Source organism: Oncorhynchus gorbuscha, linkage group LG15 (assembly GCF_021184085.1).
Source record: "Oncorhynchus gorbuscha isolate QuinsamMale2020 ecotype Even-year linkage group LG15, OgorEven_v1.0, whole genome shotgun sequence".
Classification (NCBI taxonomy): domain Eukaryota; kingdom Metazoa; phylum Chordata; class Actinopteri; order Salmoniformes; family Salmonidae; genus Oncorhynchus; species Oncorhynchus gorbuscha.
This window is the reverse complement of record NC_060187.1, coordinates 35,757,090-35,782,966: the sequence shown is the minus strand read 5'-3', so window position 1 is coordinate 35,782,966 and position 25,877 is coordinate 35,757,090. Positions and strand designations below refer to the sequence as shown.

The window sequence follows — 25,877 nt, the reverse complement described above, 5'->3', positions numbered from 1 at the left end:
ATTTTCATTTGAGTGACTTCAGTAGTGACGGGGTGAGGGTATAGTAGTGAAGAAACTTTGACCAGGGTGACGTTGTCTTTTATAGGAAAATATAAACAAAAACGAATATTTTAAAGTTAGAACAGACGCGGAAGAAATAAGGGGAACGGGTGTTTTATTATTTTTACTCAGTAACAGTATTGTTCTTGGCGACAGACTTGGAGTTAATTTCACCTAACCAGAGACGGAGCTCAGCCTCGCGCTGGCGACTCTATGTGGATTTTACAGAAATCATGGGCCAATTACCCGGTTTTGCTTCGGACAAAGTATTAGTCTTCGTCGTCTGCTGCATTCGGCTTTCTTTGGGTAAGATGCTGCGATGTTTTTTTAAATACCTTTTTTTGACCTAAATCGTATTATCTCGCTAGTTTCTTAGCATCTCTGCACACATGTCTGCATAACAACGCAGATGTGATCTTGACTTATTGATTCGCAAGGTGATTGGGCTACGTTTGATACAAAGTAACACATTTCGATACTTTCAAACGTTGTCACTTGCTTCTATATGTTAGTTTAGTAAATAGCCAGAAATAACGTTGTAGTGGTTACATGGCCTTAGCAGCTCGAGAAAAGGTGAAGAATGGGAAAAAGTTGAAGGACAGCTACTGTTTTCTTTAGCAGTTTATTGTTTCAGGGTACATTGCATAGGCCTATTTCTATTTTAAATATGTGATATAGTACACACAATATCACGTAAGATTGATATATGGTGTTTAATTATAAATTATATTTAGTTGCCGAAATTGAGCTATATTGACTTTCTTCTCTAGAGCTCGCACCGCTGCCCAGATGTTAGCTAACCATTGCGCTCGTCCATTATAGCTAGGGCTACAAGTGAAAGGAATTCAAAATGGTTGTGTTGTGTTAGCTGTGAAAGTCGGAATTAAAATGTACGAATAAATCTCTTCTTTGTCATTTAATTGAGTTTGATAGAGTGTAGATTTGAGATGTCCTTATGGTATTTTTGTATTTTTTTGTTTCGGCAGTATGTGTTTAATGCTTATTGCTGATTGGCTCAAACAATATTGTTTTCTGACAACACGCATATTGTCACATATTTACGACAATCACAACAATCATCGTGATAACAGTACTATTGTTGATACACTCATTCAAATCATCACACCATGAATTATTAGGTTAATACCAATGATATACATACAGAAATTGTTATTGTAAGGGACAGATCGAAATATACTGGGGGTGGTCCAAAATAGCGAGAGTTGTCAAACTTTTTTTTAGCTTTGGGGAGGGTAGTGCTTTTTTCCCCGTTGGTTTACATTTGCTCTTATGCTTGTATTTTCCTTATAAACAATGGCTTGAGTTATTTTTGATATTACCCTAATAAAGTTGAGAAACATTTGTGAATGTTTGGTATTGTGTTGCTATTACTATCTCTCTGGGGTTAGGCCTATGCTTCTCTTCCTTTGTACAGTTGAAGTCGGAAGTTTACATACACCTTAGCCAAATACATTTAAACTCAGTTTTTCACAATTCCTGACATTTAATCATAGTAGAAATTCCCTGTCTTAGTTCAGTTAGGATCACCAATTTATTTTAAGAATGTGAAATGTCAGAATAATAGTAGAGAGAAAGGTTTATTTCAGCTTTGATTTCTTTCATCACATTCCCAGTGGGTCAGAAGTTTACATTCACTTAATTAGTATTTGGTAGCATTGCCTTTAAATTGTTGAACTTGGGTCAAATATTTTGGGTAGTCTTCCACAAGCTTCCCACAATAAATTGGGTGAATTTTGGCCCATTCGTCCTGAGGAGCTGTTGTAACTGAGTAAGGTTTCTAGGCCTCATTGCTCGCACATGCTCTCTCAGTTCAGCCCACAATTTTTATATAGGGTTGAGGTCAGGGCTTTGTGATGGCCACTCCAATACCTTGACTTTGTAGACTTAAGCCATTTTTCCACAACTTTGGAAGTATGCTTGGTGTCGTTGTCCATTTGGAAGACCCATTTGCGACCAAGCTTTAACTTCCATGTCTTGAGATGCTGCATTCAATATATTACAAAAATGTCTTTCCTCATGATGCCATCTATTTTGTGAAGTGCACCAGTCCCTTCTGCAGCAAAGAACCCCCACAACATGATGCTGCCACCCCCGTGCTTCATGGTTGGGATTGTGTTCTTCGGCTTGCAAGCCTCCCCCTTTTTCCTCCAAACACAACGATGGTCATTATGGCCAAACAGTTCCATTTTTGTTTCATCAGGCCAGAGGACATTTCTCCTAAAGTACGATGATCTTAGTCCCCACGTGCAGTTGCAAACCGTAGTCTGGCTTTTTTATAGCGGTTTTGGAGCAGTGGCTTCCTTGCCGAGTGGCATTTCAGGTTATGTCGATATAGGGCTCGTTTTACTGTGGATATAGATACTTTTGTACCTGTTTCCTCCAGCATCTTCACAAGGTCCTTTGCTGTTGTTCTGGGATTGATTTGCACTTTTCGCACCAAAGTACGTTCATCTCTAGGAGACAGAATGCGTCTCCTTCCTGAGCGGTATGACGGCTGCGTGGTCCCATGGTGTTTATACTTGCGTACTATTGTTTGTACAGATGAACATGGTACCTTCAGGTCGTTTGGAAATTGCTCCCAAGGATGAACCAGACTTGTGGAGGTCTACAATTTTTGTATGATGTCTTGGCTGATTTCTTTTGATTTTTCCATGATGTCAAGCAAAGAGGCACTGAGTTTGAAGGTAGGCCTTGAAATACATCCACAGGTACATCTCCAGTTGACTCAAATGATGTCAATTAGCCTATCAGAAGCTTCTAAAGCCATGACATAATTTTCTGGAATTTTCCAAGCTGTTTAAAGGCACAGTCAACTTGGTGTATGTAAGCTTCTGACCCACTGGAATTGTGATACAGTGAATTATAAGTGAAATAATCTGTCTGTAAACAATTTTTGGAAAAATGTGTCGTGTCATGCACAAAGTAGATGTCCTAACCGACTTGCCAAAACTATAGTTTGTTTAACAATAAATGTGTGGAGTTGTTGAAAAACAAGTTTTAATGACTCCAACCTAAGTGTATGTAAACTATTCAAAAGGTTTGGACACACCTACTAATTTCAGTGTTTTTCTTTCTTTTGACTATTTTGTACATTGTAGAATAATAGTGAAGACATCAAAAAATATAAAATAACACATATGGAAACATGTAGTAACCAAAAAAGTGTTAAACAAATCAAAATATATTTTATTTTTGAGATACTTCAAAGCAGCCACCCTTTGCCTTGATGATAGCTTTGCACACTCGTGGCATTCTCTCAACCAGCTTCATGAGGTAGCCACCTGGAATGAAGGAGTTCCCGCATATGCTATCATGTAGTAACCAAAAAAGTGTAAAACAAGTCTAAATACATTTTAGATTTATCAAAGTACCCACACTTTGCCTTGATGATAGCTTTGCACACTCTTGGTATTCCCTCAACCAGCTGTATGTTCCCACATATGCTGAGCACTCGTTGGCTGCTTTTCCTTCACTCTGCGGTCCAACTCATACCAAACCACCTCAATTGGATTGAGGTCGGGTGATTGTGGAGGCTAGGTCATCTGATGCAGCACTCCATCACTTGCCTTCCTTGTCAAATGGCCCTTACACAGCCTGGAGGTGTGTTGCGTCATTGTCCTGTTGAAAAACAAATGATAGTCCCACCTGTCTAATGTCCATTGCTCGTGTTACTTGGCCCAAGCAAGTCTCTTATTATTATTGGTGACCTTTGGTAGTGGTTTATTGCAGCAATTCGACCATGAAGGCCTGCTCAAACGCATTAAGAAGGTAATAAATTCCACAAATTAACTTTTAACAATGCACACTTGTTAATTTAAATTTATTCCATTTGACTACCGCATGAAGCTGGTTGAGAGAATGCCAAGCGGCAAAGGTTGGCTACTTTGAAGAATCTTAAATAAATAATAATAATTAATGCTTTTTGGGTTACTACATGATTCCATATGTGTTATTTCATAGTTGTGATGTCTTCACTATTATTCTACAATGTAGAAAATAGTAAAAATAAGAAAAACCCTTGAATGAGTAGGTGTGTCCAAACCTTTTACTGGTACTGTATGTCTCATACAGTGGACACCTAAGCCTATAGGCCTATGCATACAATGCCCTGATACATTTAGTCCTTAAATCTCTGACAGCTGAACTGTGTGTTGGGCAATTATTCTTTTAGGAAAGTAGTCTAAAAAACAAAACACAAATAGGCTATAAAGTTTTGCATATGCTACACATCGAAAAAACAAGGAATGGTGTTTTTGTCATTTGTTATAGCTGTTTTTAAGAGCACATAAATGTGGCTCATATTGCCAACATCCCTCGTTTATTGATGGAGCTGTCTGCCCCAGGTCAGATCTGAATGCATATGGATGTCTGGTAAATTAAAATCTTCCCTGTCATGTTGTCTGACGCAAAATGTTCCTAAAAGTAACTCTGAAATGGTATTGTTTTTGTGACGATTTTTGAATAGTCAAATGAAAATCTGTCACCATTTGGATGGAACCTAGCTATAGACACTCTAAAGACTCTTGCAAGTGAGCTTGTCCAGCCCCAAACATCTAAAGAATAAGCTTCCAGCCAAACAAGCTTGTAAGAATTGTACTCAAACTCCCCCCTCGTACTCATCTGGATAGGTGGCATTGTTTCGTGTCTGTATCTATGTAATGTGTCTGTATCTATGTAATGAATGTGTCTGTATCTATGTAATGAATGTGTCTATCTATGTAATGTGTCTGTATCTATGTAATGAATGTGTCTGTATCTATGTAATGAATGTGTCTGTATCTATGTAATGTCTCTGTATCTATGTAATGAATGTGTCTGTATCTATGTAATGTGTCTGTATCTATGTAATGAATGTGTCTGTATCTATGTGAATGTGTCTGTATCTATGTAATTGTTTTCATGTAAAAAATAGGGACCACAATGGAAAGAAGTCCCTGACTTTATTGTGCAACCCTGATCACTTTATAAAACATCTTTGTGTGTGTGTGTGTGTGTGTGTGTGTGTGTATGTATATATATATGTGTGTGTGTGTGTGTGTGTGTGTGTGTGTGTGTGTGTGTGTGTGTGTGTGTGTGTGTGTGTGTGTGTGTGTGTGTGTGTGTGTGTGTGTGTGTGTGTGTGTGTGTGTGTGTGTGTGTGTGTGTGTGTGTGTGTATATATATATATATATATATATATATATACATATATGTCATTCTTGTTGTAATTGTCATTCTTACGGCAGGGTAGCCTAGTGGTTAGAGCGTTGGACTAGTAACCGGAAGGTTGCAAGTTCACACCCCCGAGCTGACAAGGGACAAATCTGTCCTTCTGCCCCTGAACAGGCAGTTAACCCACTGTTCCTAGGCTGTCATTGAAAATAAGAATTTGTTCTTAACGGACTGCCTGGTTAAATAAATAAATACAAATCGGTATTGGCCTTTTTGGTCCTCCAATAATCGGTATCGGTGTTGAAAAATCATAATCGGCCGACCTCTAATCTGCACTGTACTATTACTCCTTTGTGATATTAACCAGATTCAACAGTCCTGGTGCAGACACAGTCGTAGCACAGAAATGGTGGTCAATAGAAAAACACATGAATTCCAGCCAGGTAAGGGACACTAACATAAAAGTGATTACATGTGACTGTAATTTATCAATTTTACATGGACTCTCACAGTTTACAACAGAGGAGTAACACAAAAGAACACAAGACAATGCAAAACTGCTGCATGTAGGAGAAGAAGCGGGTGGAATGTTGCTGTTGGTGTTTCACATTCCTCCCCCTTTCTTTCTGTCCCTCATGCTTTCTCTCTTCACTCACTCTCACAGTGCAGCACTCGGCTGTAACCTCCCTATTGTGTCAAGCAGATGATGCTTTCTTCTGTTGTGCTGTATTAAGTGTCATCCCTTGAGGAGGAAGCCTCTGCCTATTTTTGTGGCACACGACCTAGTACTTGCTCTTAGTGATGGCTGCATGTATTTACTCAGTCCAGAAGGCATGTGTGTGCACTGAAAAAGCCCAGTGATTGTGCCTGTAACTGCTTTGCTTGTTCTGCAGTCCGACCCATGCTGGAGCGTGGTGGGAAATGTAATTTATCTGTGACATGCTGCACCCTCCGCATGGAACACAAGCATCTGTTTATTGACCTGCCCACAGTTCTGCATTACTGAGCAGCTGGTGGCTGAGCGCCTGCTCTTTCCACTGCCAGTGATGCACCGTGGTCGGCGCATCAATCCGTCCCAGCTCTGAGTCTGCCTCTACAGACAATTTTTGATATTGTTCTGTTTGTTGCTCCTTCCTCTCAATCCTTCTCCTTCCTAAGCTATAATGCTCATATTAGAATAAAACACCACATGTGTTTCTGCCCTGTTCTTTTGGTTGGGGTAGTAGTAAAAAATAATCAAGTGGCGTTACAGCAGAAAAGAACAGAGCTGTGTGACAAGGTCAACGGGCAAGAAGCTATGGTGCTCCAGATGTGTTTTTAGTCAAGTAGAGGGGGTGCGATCTGATGGGGGTCTTGGTCTGGTTAATGCATACATCAAAAGCACAGGCTGACAAACTGAGCCTGAAGTGGCATCAGTGTTGGATGAGTGAAATAGCAGAGGGGGTGAGAGAGCAGAATGGAGTAAGAGAAGGGGGTGCTGCTGTGAAAGGTGGGGGGGATTACAGAGTGTTGTCTGCATTGTTGAGCAGGTTAGCAAATTAACAGGGAATTAAGATGTCCTGCATTCCTGCCCTAGCAGAACCCAGTAATCCTGGAGCCACCAGGGCAGAGAGCTAGTGCCCATGTCCAGGGCTGTACAGACTGTACACTACACCCCTGCCCGCAGTGTGAAGGCCACTCCACCAGCAGAGCATAGCCCTCCTCTGTGTACACAGCTTTAGATCAGGGGTGCTAACTACTTGAAACAGCAAGATTATTATTGGGACTTAATTGTTGCTCTTGGCACTCTGCATTTTTTAAAAGTCGCCTCCCTCGCTGTATGTGACCTAGTCCTAGTACAAACCTAGCTTGATGTTGATGCTGCTGTTTGTGCGGGCCACAGATGTAAGTAACCCTCTGACAAAGTTGTTGAGCTTAGTTTCTCTGCATGCTGAGCCAGGGTATTTTATTGCAGGCTCCCATGGCAACTGTTTGGCCCCTGGATATGGGCTATAGCAGTGTTTCCTAACTCCAGTCCTTGAGTACTCCTAATAGCACACATTTTTGTTGTAGTCCCGGATAAACTCATCTGATTCAACTCATTGAGGGCTTGATGATTAGTTGACAAGTTGAATCAGGGATGCTTATCCAGGGCTACAAAAAAAATGTCTACGGTTGGGGGTACTCGAGGACTGGAGTTAGGAAACACTGGGTTAAAGCAATTCCAGGAAACCGGGTTACTTCCTCAGTCGGTGCGAACAACTTCCTGCCCTCTCCAATATTGGACTGGAGCCAGTGCTCGGGGACGCCCATGTGTGTGCACCCTTTGTCAGTGTTTCATAATTACTTCCCCATCTCACTCCTCAGCCATTAGTTCAAATCCCCTTCGTCACTCATTCCCTCTCTGCAATGGGACCCAACTAACAGAGCCTCCCTCCCCAGGGTTTGTAGTGGTTTCAGTAACAAAGCAGTGGTGAGCATTGAGGGGGGAATCAACGTGTGCCAGCCAACTGCACAGCAACATGCCAAGGCCCCTGGCCCTGACTAGAGACACTGTTTGTTTGTCTTTGATCTGTGCCCTTTTTTCAATTCCCATTTGTTCCAAAATATTTTCATTAATGACCGTCTTGTGATATATCTTCATTGGAGCTTCTGAAATAGACATGGAACTGGTTAATATTGAACTTCTGAAATGGACAGAGATCTCTGGTTGTCAAATGTCTTACAGTGTACAGACCGATGCAGGCGCATGCACATACGCACAGAGAGAGAAAGGAAGAGGGAGCGTGAGGAAGAGGGAGCGATAGATATTCACTTCCATTTCTACTCATGTGGTCATTTCATTGTCCAGCCCACACAGTCTCTGACCGCAGTCACACATGCACCTGCTCGCATCACTACACGTGTGGTGGAGGAGTCATTACTGTCTCTCTGTGTGTGTGTTGTCACAATACCAGAAGTTTTACTTTGATACTAATACCAGGTTTATTATCACAATACTCTATACCATCACGATACGCGATACTGAAACGATACCAAAACACTATACCACAGCAAAACAAGAAGGCATATTAGCCAAAGTCATAGATTGGGACTTGATACATACAGATAAACTCAGCTACTGCTTTGTTCAATCATTGGGCATCTTTTGAATTGCATTTAAAAAATATAAAAAAGAATATGTCAAGTTTTTTCATAGACTGTCATGTATGTGTTAATGAATCAATTATACAATAATACAATCAATTTGACTTTGTTTTTACCAATATAACTTGTATTTGAATGTTAAATCAACATGTAGCCTTAGACCTATTCACAGTACATGTACCCTAGTGGTTAGTGTTGGGCCAGTAACTGAAAGGTTGCTGGATCGAATCCCCGAGCTGACAAGGTAAAAATCTGTCGTTCTGCCCCTGAACAAGGCAGTTAACCCATTGTTCCCCAGTAGGCCGTCATTGTGAATAAGAATTTGTTCTTAACTGACTTGCCTAGTTAAATAAGGGTTACATTTTTGTATAAAAAAATGCATATCAATAGGAGTGTGTGTGCATGCATTGAGTTATTGATCTGGTTTTGGCTGATTTCATGGGTCTACTGATCAACAACGTTTGCATAGATGTAGTTTCTCTTGTAAAAATGTGTGCTGTATCTTTAACAAGTAATTACATCATTCACGAAGCAAGAGGGGGGCGGCCAGTCAGAGCACAGTCAGTTTGCTGAGGCAATAGATCATCTCTGGGAGAGATGTGAGAGAGAGACTAAATAAGTGAATTAATAATGTTTTTGGTGGCAATCAGCTCCTGAAGAGAGAGGCAGTCGGGACTGGGCTGTATAGACGCCTGCCCCAGTCGCCCCTCCGTTCAGCCTCTGCTTCACATTAGCTCCTCACAGCTTCACACTCACATCAGCGGGAATCACAGGCTGCTCCCACCCAGACACTGTAAATCTCATCTGTTTTTCCTTTCTCCTTTCCCGTCATGCCATCTCTTTTTTTCTTCTTCATCTCTGTTCCTGCGCTCACTTTAGCCATCCCTCATTCAGTTGCAATGTTGAGGAAACTAGATGGAGGAGGTGAGGAAAATTAATACAAATATAACTCTAGTAGTATGTGAGGGAAGGAGGAAGGGTATGTTTTAGTCATCTAATACCGTTTGTGTTCTCCCTCTCCTGTCCAACTGACCCCAGTTTTCCTTAGCTGCCGGGTTCTTATCATGTCTACAATGTCAAGGAATTCCCCTAAAGCACATTTCACTGACTAGGAGAGCCTCCATTAGGGGGAAGAAAGAATGTCAGTTTGTAGTTACAATAGGCTGGTAAAAGTTATTTATCAGCGGGGTGTGTGGTCGTGTGGTGGTACTGTTTGTTGTGTCTGTGTGAGAGGAGTGGGGCCAAGCTGCAGTGGGGAGGACCACCTCCCTCTCCTCTCTCTCCCAGAGTCCTCCCTCCTTTCCAGAGACAAGGCCCGGGCCGGTGGCCCGCTTCAATGGCTGTCCCTGACAAAATAATGAAATAAGTATTGGTCTGCCGGAAGTCATCTGTTCTTTTGACCAATTGATTGGTTGACATTTTTAAATGTCTATTTTTTCGTATATAGACACACCCTATGTGTTTCAATAAAATCAACTATATGCATTCTATATGCATTGAGCTTGTCTGATGCTTTAAGTTTACGGTTGGATTAAATAAGACAAACGCCTTGAGGGCGCCGTTTTCATATCTCAAAATAATTGTCATGTGTTTAATCAAAATTCTATCCAAATCTAAACGAAAATTATACAAACCTAAAAAGTAACTTTTATTTCCATTGCCAGCTATGTAAAAATAGCCTACATAAAACCAACAAATAAAAACATTGCAGCCTGCAGGTAGAAATTATCCTGATAAAAATCCTATAAATCACATTGGCTACACATGGCCTGTCTTCAATGAACTTGAAACATTGTATCAACTATTAACTTGGGTCTGGCCTGAAGCTTGCACTAGCGAACTTGCAACATTGAACAAAATATTCTGGTCCCTCAGAGTTTCATGTACCAGTGAGCATGTTTCTACGGCTGGCCATGCTTTCCACCTGGCTACACCTACCCCGGTCAACAGCTCTGCACCCCCCACAGCATCTTGCCCAAGCTTCCCCATTTCTTCTTCACCCAAATCCAGATAGCTGATGTTCTGAAAGAGCTGTAAAATCTGTACCCCTCCAAATCAGCTGGGCTAGACAATCTGGACCTTCTCTTTCTAAAAGTATCAGAGAGTAGTACCCTGAACAGCTAATCAAATGGCTACCCAGACTATTTGCATTGTCGTCGTTCTCCCTTTTACACTGCTGCTACTCTCTGGTTATTATCCAACTTTAACTCTACCTACATGTACATGTTACCTCAATTACCTTGACGAACCTGTGTCCCATCACATTGACTCTGTACCAGTACCCTCTGTATATAGACTCGTTACTGTTATTTTACTGCTACTGTTATTTTACTGCTACTAATTCTTTGTTATTTACAGTGGGGCAAAAAAGTATTTAGTCAGCCACCAATTGTGCAAGTTCTCCCACTTAAAAAGATGAGAGAGGCCTGTAATTTTCATCATAGGTACACTTCAACTATGACAGACAAAATGAGAAAAAAAATCCAGAAAATCACATTGTAGGATTTTTTATGAATTTATTTGAAAATTATGGTGGAAAATAAGTATTTGGTCACCTACAAAAAATATTTTTAAGTGGGAGAACTTGCACAATTGGTGGCTCACTAAATATTTGAGTGGTTATCGAAAGGGAGAGAGCTGGATAGATTTTTCAAATACATTGAGGAACAAAGTATTGTCGTTCTCAATGGATGTAAAAACAGACTTTGTTTGCTTGATGTTTGAGGTGAAGAAAACATTACTTTGAGAAGCTCCACAGGTCATTAGTGGAGGTGCGTTAAGCCAAGCAGAAATACTATCAGTTCCCCAAATGGGCACATTTTATATGCCTACATTTGTGTGCAGGCCAGGTTGCCTATAAACCCACTTCTATGTCTGTGCGTCCTTACTCAACATTGACAGGGGCGCTCCAAACAAAAGACTGACTAAATTGACAAAACTCGTAAATGTAATGAAATAAACCAAAATTTGTCTCTCAATTTTTTTAGCGTAGGTTGTGCACTCTGAAAACAATGTGTCCACTCCTACAATGAGAATGGAAAGACTGACTAAATAAACTAAATATAATAATATTGAATGCATTAACTGAAATTACCATAACCAAAGTAACAAACATTGTAGATTAGAAATTATAGGAATTAACGGTAATGTACTACTGGTGATATATGTAATGGGGAATTGATATACACTAACAATCAAACGCAAACAAAAACAATTCACACAATGAAGTTATGAAACAATGAATGTGCACAAATTGGCAGGAGAGAGCGCATTCTAGACTGAGAAGTGCATTATGCATCTGGGCGCGTGGTCAATCTGAAGTCTGCATTGGCCATGCAGCATTTACGTGATAAGGTCTCAGCAGAAATCAGGGCAAGAATGGCCTAAGCAGAAATCAGGGCATTCATACCTTTTGCGCTTCACGGAGTAGTACAGATCTGTTGTCAATGAAGTGAGTTTGTGTTTTCTACAGGATGTACCACCCCCACCTACTGTCAACCAATCATGTCAATGCAGAGCTATACATTGTTACAACATTTGGGGGGGGTGAATGGTGATGCGGTACAGAGCTCGATTTGGTCTCTGCATGCCCCTGGAGGCTCCGCAATTGCGTCACACCCTTTATATGGAGCCTCCGACCACATTTTCGGATCAAGTATTGGCTTTTAGTCTAGGCCTCAGCAATTGATTAGTTCACCGAGATGGGCACAAATATATATACTTCTGGACTAAAACAATCTCGGTTGATCAACAGCCTAAAAACCAAGCAATCGACCAGTCGACTAATTGGGGTCAGCCCTACTTGCTTCAGAATGGAAATGTAGTACGTAGTGACAGCCCATCCCAAATCCTGAGATCATTGCTCCTGCAGTGTTTCCCCTAGGATTTTCTTCAGCAGCGGTGGCAAAGTTAGCTTGGGATAGTGGCACTGGCCAATTGTGCAGTCTCCAACCAAAATGTTTTGAGATCGGCCTCTTTTGCCACAAGAAAGACAAAGAGCTAATTTCCTGAAATTATATACTTTGCTATGGGCAGAGAGAAAATTATACAGTTTTAAAGCTAGTTTCCTGTCATTTGTCACATTTTGACATGGCTTATGCAGTGTTCTTATGCTATCTGAGTGACTCAAACATTAAAACAAAATCAGTGTGGACCCCATGCCATGACATTTTTTGAATTTTAGATTCTCCCTAATGGAGAGTAGTTAGTTTTAATTTTGTGATTGTTAGTTCTCAAAGATGTTATTTAAAAATATATAACTCCATTATATCTTTTCTACATACTTTATATCTGGTTTTAGTCATTTAAGTTTACACTGAAAACGTTTTACCGACCACTGGTAAATTAATATAGGGTAAACACTGGCCTGGCATTGTGACGGCATGTATGTGGAGCTTGTCAAACCAGCCAGGGGAAAGATCACAGCTGCTAACTCGCTCACTTTCTCCCTCTTGTTGCTCTTTTTAGCGCTCTTTCTTGTCGCTATACTTTGCTATTTTTTCTGTCCTCCTACTCAGTTCTGTTTTTCTCTTGTCTTTTTGCTTTCTGTTTCTTTACCCCTTTATATTCTACTTCCTGCTTTCTGTCTATTTCTCTCCTTCGTGTCTAAAAAGTTGTGAATTTTGGATCAATGTGGTGGCTGGCTTGAGCAGTTTTTACTGAAGAATTTCCTATTAATGAGCCAGTGTCTGTAGAGTGAAGCCCCAGACACGAATTTCACTGTTCAATCATGTGCATATTTTTGGCCCCTCTTTTTTTTAACCACAATGACCACAAATGAGACAGGACAGGAAAAGTATGTCTGCCTGCAGCACTTCCAAGTGTGTTTCTGTCACAAGAAGGCTAATAAGCCTAGCATATCATTTCAGAAATGTTTTGATTTGCATTTTCTTGCAAATATCCTGTTGATAATAGCCTCTTTATGCCTATCTGTGGTTAATGCACATGTAGGATCAGCCTTGAATCATCAGTCACATGGGGACAAAAGTGAAGGATCCAGACAGAGAGTCACCTCAGTATGATCTGTAATGTCTTCGTGTCTAAGTAGCATGAATAGTAGGTGTATTATTTTCGTGGTCAGTTAACATGCAAAGTCACACATGGTATCACAGCATAGTTGTACACCTTACAGCAGTATCTGGCCTGATATGTCAGCTGATGAGTGTGTGTTTTTGCCTCAGGTGTTCCAGGCTCATTCGGTTGCCCTAAATGGTAGTGATCATTTCCATGTAAAAGGACTAGGACTGTCAAATTATTAAAATAATGAATCGAGTTAATGGCATTAGTTAATCACGATTAAGTGCAATTTTTGAATTTGCTCATGTGGACCTAAATAAACAATTTTCCATTTAAAAAGCTGTGCATTGAGTTAAAGGCATACTAGACTGAACACAAATATAAATGTAACATGCAACAATTTCAAAGATTTTACTGAGTTACAGTTCATATGAGGAAATCAGTCAATTGAAATAAATTCATTAGGCCCTAATCTATGGATTTCACATGACTGAGAATACAGATATGCATCTTTTGGTCACAAAAAGGTAGGGGTGTGGATCAGAAAAGTAGTCAGTATCTGGTGTGACCATCATTTGCAGCGCGACACATCTCCTTCACATAGAGGTGATCAGGCTGCTGATTGTGGCCTGTGGAATGGTGTCCCACTCCTCTTCAATGACTGTGTGAAGTTGCTGGATATTAATATAATAATAATAAGATATGCCATTTAGCAGACACTTTTATCCAAAGCGACTTACAGTCATGTGTGCATACATTCTACGTATGGGTGGTCCCGGGGATCGAACCCACTACCCTGGCGTTACAAGCGCCATGCTCTACCAACTGAGCTACACTGGCCGGAACTGGAACACGCTGTCGTACACGTCGATCCAGAGCATTACAAGCGTGCTCAATGGGGGTTACGTATGGTGAGTATTCAGGTCATGGAAGAACTGTGACATTTTCAGCTTACAGGAATTGTGTACAGATCCTTGCGACATAGGTCTGTGCATTATCATGCTGAAACATGAGGTGATGGCGGTGGATGAATGGCACCACAATGGTCCTCAGGATCTCATCACGGTTTCTCTGCATTCAAATTGTCATCTATAAAATAAAATTGTGTCCGTAGTTTATGCCTGCCCATACCATTACCCCACTGCCTCCCTGGGGCACAATGTTGACATAGGGCAAACCGCTTGCCCACACAACGCCATACGTCTGCTATTTGCCTGGTACAGTTGAAACCGGTTACGACACCGAACTGCAGTCAGGTCAAGACTCTGGTGAGGACGACTAGCACGCAGATGGCCTTTCCTGAGACGGTTTCTGACAGTTTGTGCAGAAATTATTTGATTATGCAAACCCACAGTTTCATCAGTTGTCCGGGTGGCTGGTCTCAGATGATCCCGCAGGTGAAGAAGCCGGATATGGAGTTTCTGGGCTGGCGTGGTTAAATGTGGTCTGCGGTTGTGAGGCAGGTTGGACGTACTGCCAAATTCTCTAAAACAATGTTGGAGGCAGCTAATGGTAAAGAAATTAACATTCAATTATCTGGCTACAGCTCTGGTGGACATTCTTGAAGTCAGATTGACAATTGCACCTGTGTAATGATTATGCTGTTTAATCAGCTTCTTGATATGCCACACCTGTCAGACAGGAGTGGATTATCTTGGCAAAGGATAAATGCTTACTAACAGGGATGTAAACAAATTTGTACATGTACATTTTTTTGTGAGAAATAAGCTTTTTGTGCATATCTAACATTTCTTTTATTTCATTTCATGAAACATGGGACCAACACTTTACATGTTGGGTTGATATTTTTATTCAGGTTACACTACCGTTCAAAAGTTTGGGGTCACTTAGAAATGTCCTTGTTTTTTGAAAGAAATGCATATTTTTTGTCCATTGAAATAACATAAAATTGATCAGTGTTCCAATGGCACGTTGTGTTAACTAATCCAAGTTTATCATTTTAAAAGGCTAATCGATCATTAGAAAACCCTTTTGCAATTATGTTAGCACAGCTGAAAACTGTTGTGCTGATTAAAGAAATAATAAAACTGGCCTTCTTTAGACTAGTTGAGTATCTGGAGCATCAGCATTTGTGGGTCCAGTTACAGGTTCAAAATGGCCAGAAACAAATAACTTTTTTTCGGTAACTTTGTATTCTGGTTAGGGCCAGTTTGCGCAGTTCTGTGAAGGCAATATTAGCCTTAATAGCCTTAATTTCTCAGAACAATAATAGACAGACAGGTTTCATAAGAAAAGTCTTTGTTTCTGGCCATTTTGAGCATGTAATCGAACCCACAAATGCTGATGCTCCAGATACTCAACTAGTGTGTAGAATAATACCCAAATATGCAAAGAAGGATATCACATATCTACAGTGCCTTGCGAAAGTATTCGGCCCCGTTGAACTTTGCGAACTTTTGCCACATTTCAGGCTTCAAACATAAAGATATAAAAGTGTATTTTTTTGTGAAGAATCAACAACAAGTGGGCACAATCATGAAGTGGAACGACATTTATTGGATATTTCAAACTTTTTTAACAAATCAAAAACTGAAAAATTGGGCGTGCAAAATTATTCAGCCCCCTTAAGTTAATACTTTGTAGCGCCACCTTTTGCTGTGATTACAGCTGTAAGTCGCTTGGGGTATGTCTCTATCAGTTTTGCACATCGAGAGACTGAAATTTTTTCCCGTTCCTCCTTGCAAAACAGCTTGAGCTCAGTGAGGTTGGATGGAGAGCATTTGTGAACAGCAGTTTTCAGTTCTTTCCACAGATTCTCGATTGGATTCAGGTCTGGACTTTGACTTGGCCATTCTAACACCTGGATATGTTTATTTTTGAACCATTCCATTGTAGATTTTGCTTTATGTTTTGGATCATTGTCTTGTTGGAAGACAAATCTCTGTCCCAGTCTAAGGTCCTTTGCAAACTCCATCAGGTTTTCTTCTAGAATGGTCCTGTATTTGGCTCCATCCATCTTCCCATCAATTTTAACCATCTTCCCTGTCCCTGCTGAAGAAAAGCAGTCCCAAACCATGATGCTGCCACCACCATGTTTGACAGTGGGGATGGTGTGTTCATGGTGATGAGCTGTGTTGCTTTTACGCCAAACATAACGTTTTGAATTGTTGCCAGAGCACCTTCTTCCACATGTTTGTTGTGTCTCCCAGGTGGCTTGTGGCAAACTTTAAACAACGCTTTTTATGGATATCTTTAAGAAATGGCTTTCTTCTTGCCACACTTCCATGAAGGCCAGATTTGTGCAATATACGACTGCTTGTTGTCCTATGGACAGAGTCTCCCACCTCAGCTGTAGATCTCTGCAGTTCATCCAGAGTGATCATGGGCCTCTTGGCTGCATCTCTGATCAGTCTTCTCCTTATATGAGCTGAAAGTTTAGAGGGACGGCCAGGTCTTGGTAGATTTGCAGTGGTCTGATACTCCTTCCATTTCAATATTATCGCTTGCACAGTGCTCCTTGGGATGTTTAAAGCTTGGGAAATCTTTTTGTATCCAAATCCGGCTTTAAACTTCTTCACAACAGTATCTCGGACCTACCTGGTGTGTTCCTTGTTCTTCATTCTTCATGCTCTCTGCGCTTTTAACGGACCTCTGAGACACGTAAAAAACAGAGGGAGATTTTACCGAAATTCTGTTATCAAACTTTTAGTCTGCCCATTTCTTCCAGTAAATGTGTTTTATGTAAAATGTTCAGTGTAAATTGATAAAAGTAGTCCTTGAGCATAGAGTTGGTTAGTGTTTTTTTCTATGGCACATATTTTAAGTGAAAAATCTGAGTCAGTGCAATTCCATTTTTGTGGAATTGCCCTAGTGTGGTTGTGTTGATCACAGTTGTTCATGGAAACTCAGTGATTATTAGTTAATATCTATTGCTTACTGGACCTCAGTCTGATTCCCTTCTTTGTCCTCCAACCATCACTCAGTTGTTTAAAATATTTTTGTCAAAGATCTCGGCTTTTCCTTTAAATTGGTAGTAGCTTTGGATTTGTATGCGAGCCTGCATTGTGTAATTCCTTTCAGAATGGTATGCATACAATATGTGACAGTCTTCTCACAGGAAGTAGTGTTAACGCTGAGCACACTTCCTGTGCTGTGATGACTGTCCTGTCACACGAGGGTTGGCGTTGCTGTGAAGTCGTCTGACCTGCCCTCTTTCTTCCTGGAAAAGCTCCCTCTGGGTTTTGGCAGTGACTCATCCACTGGTTGATTATGGCAGTGAACCCAAGGCAAATACATAGACCACACTAAATTAGGCATCAATTTAAAAGGCTTACACTTTATTTTTTAATGCTGTCTTTCTAGCAGCTAAAGATTTTCACAAATGCATGTTCTGTTCCTTCCTGTTCAAAATACACATTTTTAGAATGGTGCATTCATGGTGATCTGAAATGCTGTCAGCTTTTTTCATACCTTGAGTTTAAAACAGTATAAACACTATCGGCCCTCATATTAAATTTGAAAATTGATATTGGCAACTATCATCATCATTCTATTTGGCATGTGCCACCACCTGGTATTCATCAGAACCACTTGAGTTTAGTCTCTGGTTGAATCATCACCACACGATAGAGGATGTGTTTGGGCCTAAGTGTCTGATTGGCAGCCAGATAGATGAGCTTTGTGGTCACTGATGTCTCTGTCTGCTGTGTGTTCACTCGCTGAGCTATCTGGCTCTAGTAGTTTCCTATGTTGCTATGATCCCCTGGGGATGGGTTTTGCAGTACTGGTGAGTTATACATGAGTTTGATTGGCATAAGACTGTTGAAATATATATTAGGATAATTTGATCTACACTACAGTATGTGGACACCTGCTTGTCGAACATCTCATTCCAAAATCATTGCCATTAATATGGAGTTGGTCCTCCCTTTTGCTGTCATAACAGCCTCCACTCTTCTGGGAAGGCATTCTAGTAGATGTTGGAACATTGCTGTGTTGACTTGCTTCCATTCAGCCATAAGAGCATTAGTGAGATTGGGCACTGATGTTGGGCGAGTAGGCCTGGCTCGCAGTCGGCATTCCAATTCATTCTAAATGTGTTTGATGGGGTTGAGGTCAGGGCTCTGTGCAGGCCTGTCAAGTTCTTCCACCCTGATCTCGACAAACCATTTCTGTACGGCCCTCGCATTCCTGTTTCAGCATGTCATGTCATGCAGGTGAATGAGGACCCAAAAGCGACTTGGCGAAAACAGAGTCTTTAATCCAGTAAAGTAATTCTACAAACATAAGACATAATTCCACTCGTAATGACGAGAACAGACTGGAGACTCGATCAAGAAATGCAGGTTGCCTCGGGAAGGCACTTGAACCTAGCAGACTCAGACACCTGCTCTCCACGCAGCATCTGAGGGAAACACGACACGACAGGGCGATACACAGACACAGCACGGTGAACAATAGACAAGGATCCGACAGGACAGGAACGGAAAACAAGGGAAGAAATAGGGACTCTAATCAGGGGAAAAGATAAGGAACAGGTGTGGGAAGACTAAATGATTGATTAGGGGAATAGGAACAGCTGGGAGCAGGAACGGAACGATAGAGAGAAGAGAGAGAGAGAGGAAGAGAGAAAGAGGGGAACGAACCTAAAAAGACCAGCAGGGGGAAAACGAACAGAGGGAAAAGCAAAATGACAAGACAAAATAAGACAAAACATGACAGTACCCCCCCACTCACCGAGCGCCTCCTGGCGCTCTCGAGGAGGAACACTGGCGGCAACGGAGGAAATCATAGATCACAAACGGTCCAGCACGTCCCGAGAAAGAACCCAACTCCTCTCCTCAGGACCGTAACGACAAACGATAAAAAGGGAAACTTGGGTACTACTCTAAAAAAAAAAATGAGACACGGGTAGAGAACTGAAAGCTTTAGAGCAAACAGGACCAAACAGACCAGGAGAGTAACAACTAGGGACAGACTGAGACACAGCAAGGGCAGGAACAAGAACAGGAGAGATGCGATGGCAGGGAACAGACTGAGACCCAGCAAGACCAGGAGCAGAAAAAAAATTACCAGACTTCTGCGCGCAGTCTGAACATGCAGCCACGAAACGGCGCGTGTCACGCTCCTGAGTAGGCCACCAAAACCGCTGGCGAATAGAAGCAAGCGCACCCCGAACGCCGGGATGGCCAGCCAACTTGGCAGAGTGAGCCCACTGAAGAACAGCCAGACAAGCAGAAACAGGAACGAAAAGAAGGTTACTAGGGCAAGCGCGCGGCGGCGCAGTGTGCGTGAGTGCTTGCTTAACCTGTCTCTCAATTCCCCAGACAGTCAACCCGACAACACGCCCAACAGGAAGGATCCCCTCGGGATCGGTCGAAGCCACAGAAGAACTAAAGAGACGGGATAAAGCATGAGGCTTGGTGTTCTTAGTACCCGGGCAATAAGAAATAACAAATTCGAAACGAGCGAAAAACAACGCCCAACGAGCATGACGCGCATTCAGTCGTTTGGCAGAACGGATGTACTCAAGGTTCTTTTGGTCAGTCCAAACGACAAAAGGAACGGTCGCCCCCTCCAACCACTGTCGCCATTTGCCTAGGGCTAAACGGATGGCGAGCAGTTCGCGGTTAGCCACATCATAGTTACGTTCCGACGGTGACAGGCGATGAGAAAAATACGCGCAAGGGTGGACCCCATCGTCAGTATCGGAGCGCTGGGACAGAATGGCTCCCACGCCCACCCCCGACGCGTCAACCTCGACAATAAACTGTTTAGTGACTTCAGGTGCAACAAGGATAGGAGCGGATGCAAAACGCTTCTTGAGGAGATCAGAACAACAATCATACGACCGGTGAGGAGGAAGGGAGTTGGTTCTGGACCGACTGAAGACCGTGTGCAGACCATGATACTCCTCCGGCACTCCTGTCAAATCACCAGGTTCCTCCTGAGAAGAGGGGACAGAACAAACAGGAGAAATAGCAGACATTAAACACTTCACATGACAAGAAACGTTCCAGGAAAGGATAGAATTACTAGACCAATCAAAAGAAGGATTATGACACACTAGCCAGGGATGACCCAAAACAACAGGTGTAAAAGGTGAACAAAAAATAAAAAAAAGAAATGGTCTCACTATGGTTACCAGATACAGTGAGGGTTAAAGGTAGTGTTTCATATAATATACTGGGGAGAGGACTACCATCCAAGGCAAACATGACCGTGGGCTCCCCTAACTGTCTGAGAGGAATGTCATGTTCCCGCGCCCAGGCTTCGTCCATAAAACAGCCCTCTGCCCCAGAGTCTATTAATGCACTGCAGGAAGCTGCCGATCCGGTCCAGCGTAGATGGACCGGTAAGGTAGTACATGTACTTGACGGAGAGGACCGTCTAGTAGCGCTTATCAGTCGCCCTCCGCTTACTGATGAGCTCTGGCCTTTAACTGGACATGAAATGACAAAATGACCAGCGGAACCGCAATAGAGACAGAGGCGGTTGGTGATTCTCTGTTCCCTCTCCTTAGTCGAGATGCGAATACCCCCCAGCTGCATGGGCTCAACACCTGAGTCAGTGGGGAAAGACGGTAGTGTCGGAGAGAGGAGAGACACAGTTAACGCGAGCTCTCTTCTATGAGCTCGGTGACGAAGATCTACCCGTCGTTCAATGCGAATAGCGAGTTCAATCAAAGAATCCACGCTGGATGGAACCTCCCGAGAGAGAATCTCATCCTTAACCTTAGCGTGGAGTCCCTCCAGAAAACGAGCGAGCAACGCCTGCTCGTTCCAGTTACTGGAGGCAGCAAGAGTGCGAAACTCTATAGAGTAATCCGTTATGGATCGATTACCTTGACATAGGGAAGACAGGGACCAGGAAGCTTCTTTCCCAAAAACTGAGCGATCAAAAACCCTTATCATCTCCTCTTTAAAGTTCAGATAATTGTTAGTACACTCAGCGCTTGCCTCCCAGATAGCTGTGCCCCACTGCCGAGCCCGACCAGTAAGGAGTGATATGACGTAGGCAATCCGAGCTCTCTCTCTTGAGTATGTGTTGGGTTGGAGAGAGAACACTATATCACACTGGGTGAGAAAGGAGCGGCACTCAGTGGGCTGCCCAGAATAACATGGTGGGTTATTAACCCTAGGTTCCGGAGGCTCGGAAGACCCGGAAGTAGCTGGTGGCACGAGACGAAGACTCTGATACTGTCCTGAGAGGTCGGAGACCTGAGCGGCCAGGTTCTCCACGGCATGGCGAGCAGCAGACAATTCCTGCTCGTGTCTGCCGAGCATGGCTCCTTGGGACTCGAGAGTAGAGTAGAGAGAATCCATAGTCGCTGGGTCCATTCTTGGTCGGATCCTTCTGTCATGCAGGTGAATGAGGACCCAAAAGCGACTTGGCGAAAACAGAGTCTTTAATCCAGTAAAGTAATTCTACAAACATAAGACATAATTCCACTCGTAATGACGAGAACAGACTGGAGACTCGATCAAGAAATGCAGGTTGCCTCGGGAAGGCACTTGAACCTAGCAGACTCAGACACCTGCTCTCCACGCAGCATCTGAGGGAAACACGACACGACAGGGCGATACACAGACACAGCACGGTGAACAATAGACAAGGATCCGACAGGACAGGAACGGAAAACAAGGGAAGAAATAGGGACTCTAATCAGGGGAAAAGATAAGGAACAGGTGTGGGAAGACTAAATGATTGATTAGGGGAATAGGAACAGCTGGGAGCAGGAACGGAACGATAGAGAGAAGAGAGAGAGAGAGGAAGAGAGAAAGAGGGGAACGAACCTAAAAAGACCAGCAGGGGGAAAACGAACAGAGGGAAAAGCAAAAGGACAAGACAAAATAAGACAAAACATGACATGTCAATGCTTCTCTGCACAAAGGGCCTTCCCCCAAACTGTTGCCACAAAGTTGGAAGCACAGAATCGTCTAGAATGTTGTCGTATGCTGTAGGGTTAAGATTTCCCTCTGGAACTAAGGGGCCTAGCCCGAACCATGAAAAACAGCCCCAGACCATTATTTCTCTTCCTTCAAACTTTACAGTTGGCAGTATGTATTGGGGCAGGTAGCGTTCTTCTGGCATCTGCCAATTTCAGATTCGTCCGTCGGACTGCCAGGTGGTGAAGCGTGATTCATCACTCCAGAGAATGCATTTCCACTGCTCTAGAGTACAATGTCGGTGAGCTTCACACCATTCCAGTTGACACTTAGCATTGCGCATGGGGATCTTAGGCTTGTGTGCGGCTGCTTGGCCATGGAAAACCATTTCATGAAGCTCTAAATGAACCGTTCTTGTGCTGACGTTGCTTCCAGAGGCAGTTTGGAACTAGGTAGTGAGCGTTGCAAACCAAGGACAGACGTGTCCCATTCTGTGAGCTTGTGTGGTCTACCACTTTGCAGCTGAGCCATTGTTGCTCCTAGACTTTTCCACTTTACAATAACAGCATGTACAATTGACCGGGGCAGCTCTAGCAGGGCAGAAACTTTACAAACTGACTTGTTGGAAAGGTGGCATCCTAAGACAGTGCCACGTCGAAAGTCACTGAGCTCTTCAGTAAGACCATTCGACTGCCAATTTTTGTCTATGGCAATTGCATGGCTGTGTGCTCGATTTTATTCACCTGTCAGCAACGGGTGTGGCTGAAATAGTCGACATGTCCACATACTTTTGTGTATATATAGTGTATGTTTTCAAGAGGCTTCTGAATAAACAGATATTGGAAGGCCTATGGAAAAATATCAATAACATTATTTATCATGTTGCGTGTTCTACACATGTTCCTTCCCAAGACATTTGCAAGAAATTACCAGGCTTCCTGATATTCCTGTTCAAAGTGCATATGCTATTTAAAAGCATATAATACCTGCAAAGTCTGTCATTGTTGATGTTGCCTAGTTTTAACAGGCCTATGAAGCACTGTTGGCCGATTGGTCAAATATTACGAGGGTTATTACAGTCTAGTGAAAATTACCATTTGTTTCAGCCTACCTTTGTTACCATGTGAACTGCAACTAAAGGTTGCTTGTACAGTTTCACCGTAAACAATGTGTGCACTTTGAATTAAGGGCGACTTTGTGTAAGTAAATACTGTAAGCTACAACAACGTGCGCACACACACACACCCTGAAGGTTGATTATTGATTATGCAGAGAGTAGAGAATGCCGAATGAAGACCGATTTAGACATTGATTGCATATCATTTCCATTTCACGTCATGCTGTTCATAGAAATAATGTATTATAATTTACAGTTTTTTCGCAATTATTTATCCCGGGAAAGGGAAGTGGGTTTGGATGGAAAATCCCAGTCAATTTTGGTAACCCAGTTCCAACCATTAAACCCTATTCTTGACTGATGTGTTGTATTCCTGTCTGTTACAGCTCTTCAGTGTCTGGATGCTGTTAAGCCGTGTGTGAACAATGCTACGTGTGCCACCTTCACCAACGGGACAGGGTACTGCAGGTAAGACTGGCTTGGCTGAGGAGGAACACCTCAGCTGATTGTTGATTCCAGGACTAACCCAACCCAGGGGATAAATCCAACCCCATCTTTCCACAGGCACAGGGAGCACTGACTAATACCAACACGGAGAGCACCACCAAAACATATACTTATACCTCCAAAAAGATCTCGGGGGATCTCCCAAGTTGTTGTTGCCAAATTAGCGACTCTGCCACTGTATTCATTGGTAACTCTATCATTCACTGTCTAAATCCAGATAGGGTATTGCTTTTTAATGTAGGGGAATTCCACATTAACAGAGTGTCACTGAGACTGACTTTTCACTTTAAAATGTATGTGAAACAGAAACCAATGATTGCAAAGTTAAACAATTTCCACATAAAATCTGACAAAAACACATTTACTTGAAGAACAGTGCAGATGCAAAGTTTGATAACAGAATACCGGCACCAACAGCACTAACAGTAATTCTGTTACCAAACCTTGCATCTGCACTGTTCTTCAAGTTCTTCTCTTAACACAGGGGTCCCCACGGGTGTGTCCTCAGCCCTCTGCAGTACTCCATGATCACTCACTGCGTGGCTTTGTATGACACCAACTCCATCATTATGACCATCCTGTGTCACTTTACTTGGACTAAGAAAATACACTTTATTACACTGTCAATAAGCATTATGACCAGCATAATCATATAAGTCAGATTAGGCCTATCACGTACATGTCCTTATGTCAATCATCAGTCAAAAAGAGGGTGTCTTGTCCTGCTCCTGAAATATGCATTAGGGTAGGTGCATGTCTGACATCAATGTGTGCGCAATTACAATGGTTATTTAACATGGTACATTTCAGAAAATTGTATATAACATAAACATACTGTTGACAAGTAGGTTATGGTGTAATGGAATGTTTTGCCTTGTGTGGTAGGTTTTGTGAGATTTGACACTAATGTAGGTGTCATAACCTTCCATAAAATAATGCAGGTCTAAATATATGTTGTGACGGTCTTATGACCATATTATGACAGGTTATGTCAGCTGTTATGACATAAAGACATGGTATTGACTGTGTCATAATGTGTTAGGTGGCTGGATGTCAAGTACAGTGCTACCTAATTTTCATTGGAAATTGTTAAGTAGACCTTTTGCATAAACAAACCATACAACTTTAACTTTGCAATCATTGTTTTTTATTTGACATACATTTTACAGTGAAAAATCTTGGTCTGTGTCACTCTGTTACCATGGAATTCCCTTGTTCTGTAAAGGTCTGTAGTTATTTAGGTTTGTCGTGACATAGTCCTAAACCTAATTCCTTTGAAATTGCTTGTAATTATGACCTTAGCAGAGAAAGAACAGATACTCCCAATCTGATCACCAATTATGGAATCACACAGCTGGGTCATAAGCCTATATTACGTTTCATTTAATGGTATGTGAATCACACTCAGTTTCTGTTCCCAAAAATTTGCTGCTTTCAAAATAAATAGAAAACATCTAGACTATAATCAATGTTTGCAAATACACTACATGACCAAAAGAATGTGGATACCTGCTCGTCAAACATCTCATTCCAAAATCATGGGCATTAATACGGAGTTGGTCCCCCCCTTTGCTGCTGTAACAGCCTCCACTCTTTTGGGAAGGCTTTCCACTAGATGTTGGAACATTGCTGCGGGGACTTCGATGGGCTTGAGGTCAGATCTCTGGGCAGGACAGTCAAGTTCTTCCACACCGATCTCGACAAACAATTTCTGTATGGACCTCGCTTTGTGCACAGGGGAATTGTCACGCTGAAACATTAAAGGGCCTTCCCCCAAACTGATATGACAAAGTTGGAATCACAGAATTGTCTAGAATGTAATTGTATGCTGTAGCACTAAGATTTCCCTTCACTGGAACTAAGGGGCCTAGCCAAATCCATGAAAAACACCCTCAGATCATTATTCCTCCGCCACCAAACTTTACAGTTGGTGCTATGCATTGGGGCAGGTTGTGTTCTTTTGGCATCTGTCAAACCCAGATTTGTCCGTCGGACTGCCAAATTGTGAAGCGTGATTCATCACTCCAGAGAATGCGTTTCCACTGCTCCAG

The 25,877-nt window shown here is 42.2% G+C and overlaps 1 protein-coding gene across 1 annotated transcript in view; it reads left to right on the top strand.

Moving 5' to 3' along the window:
- notch2 (notch receptor 2) overlaps positions 1-25,877 on the top strand; it is a 61,320-nt gene continuing 35,443 nt past the window's right edge. Inside the window, 2 exon segments of the mRNA XM_046300953.1 lie at positions 1-345; positions 23,706-23,787. Of these exon segments, the coding sequence (XP_046156909.1) occupies positions 273-345; positions 23,706-23,787 (155 nt within the window). The 5' untranslated portion in view covers positions 1-272.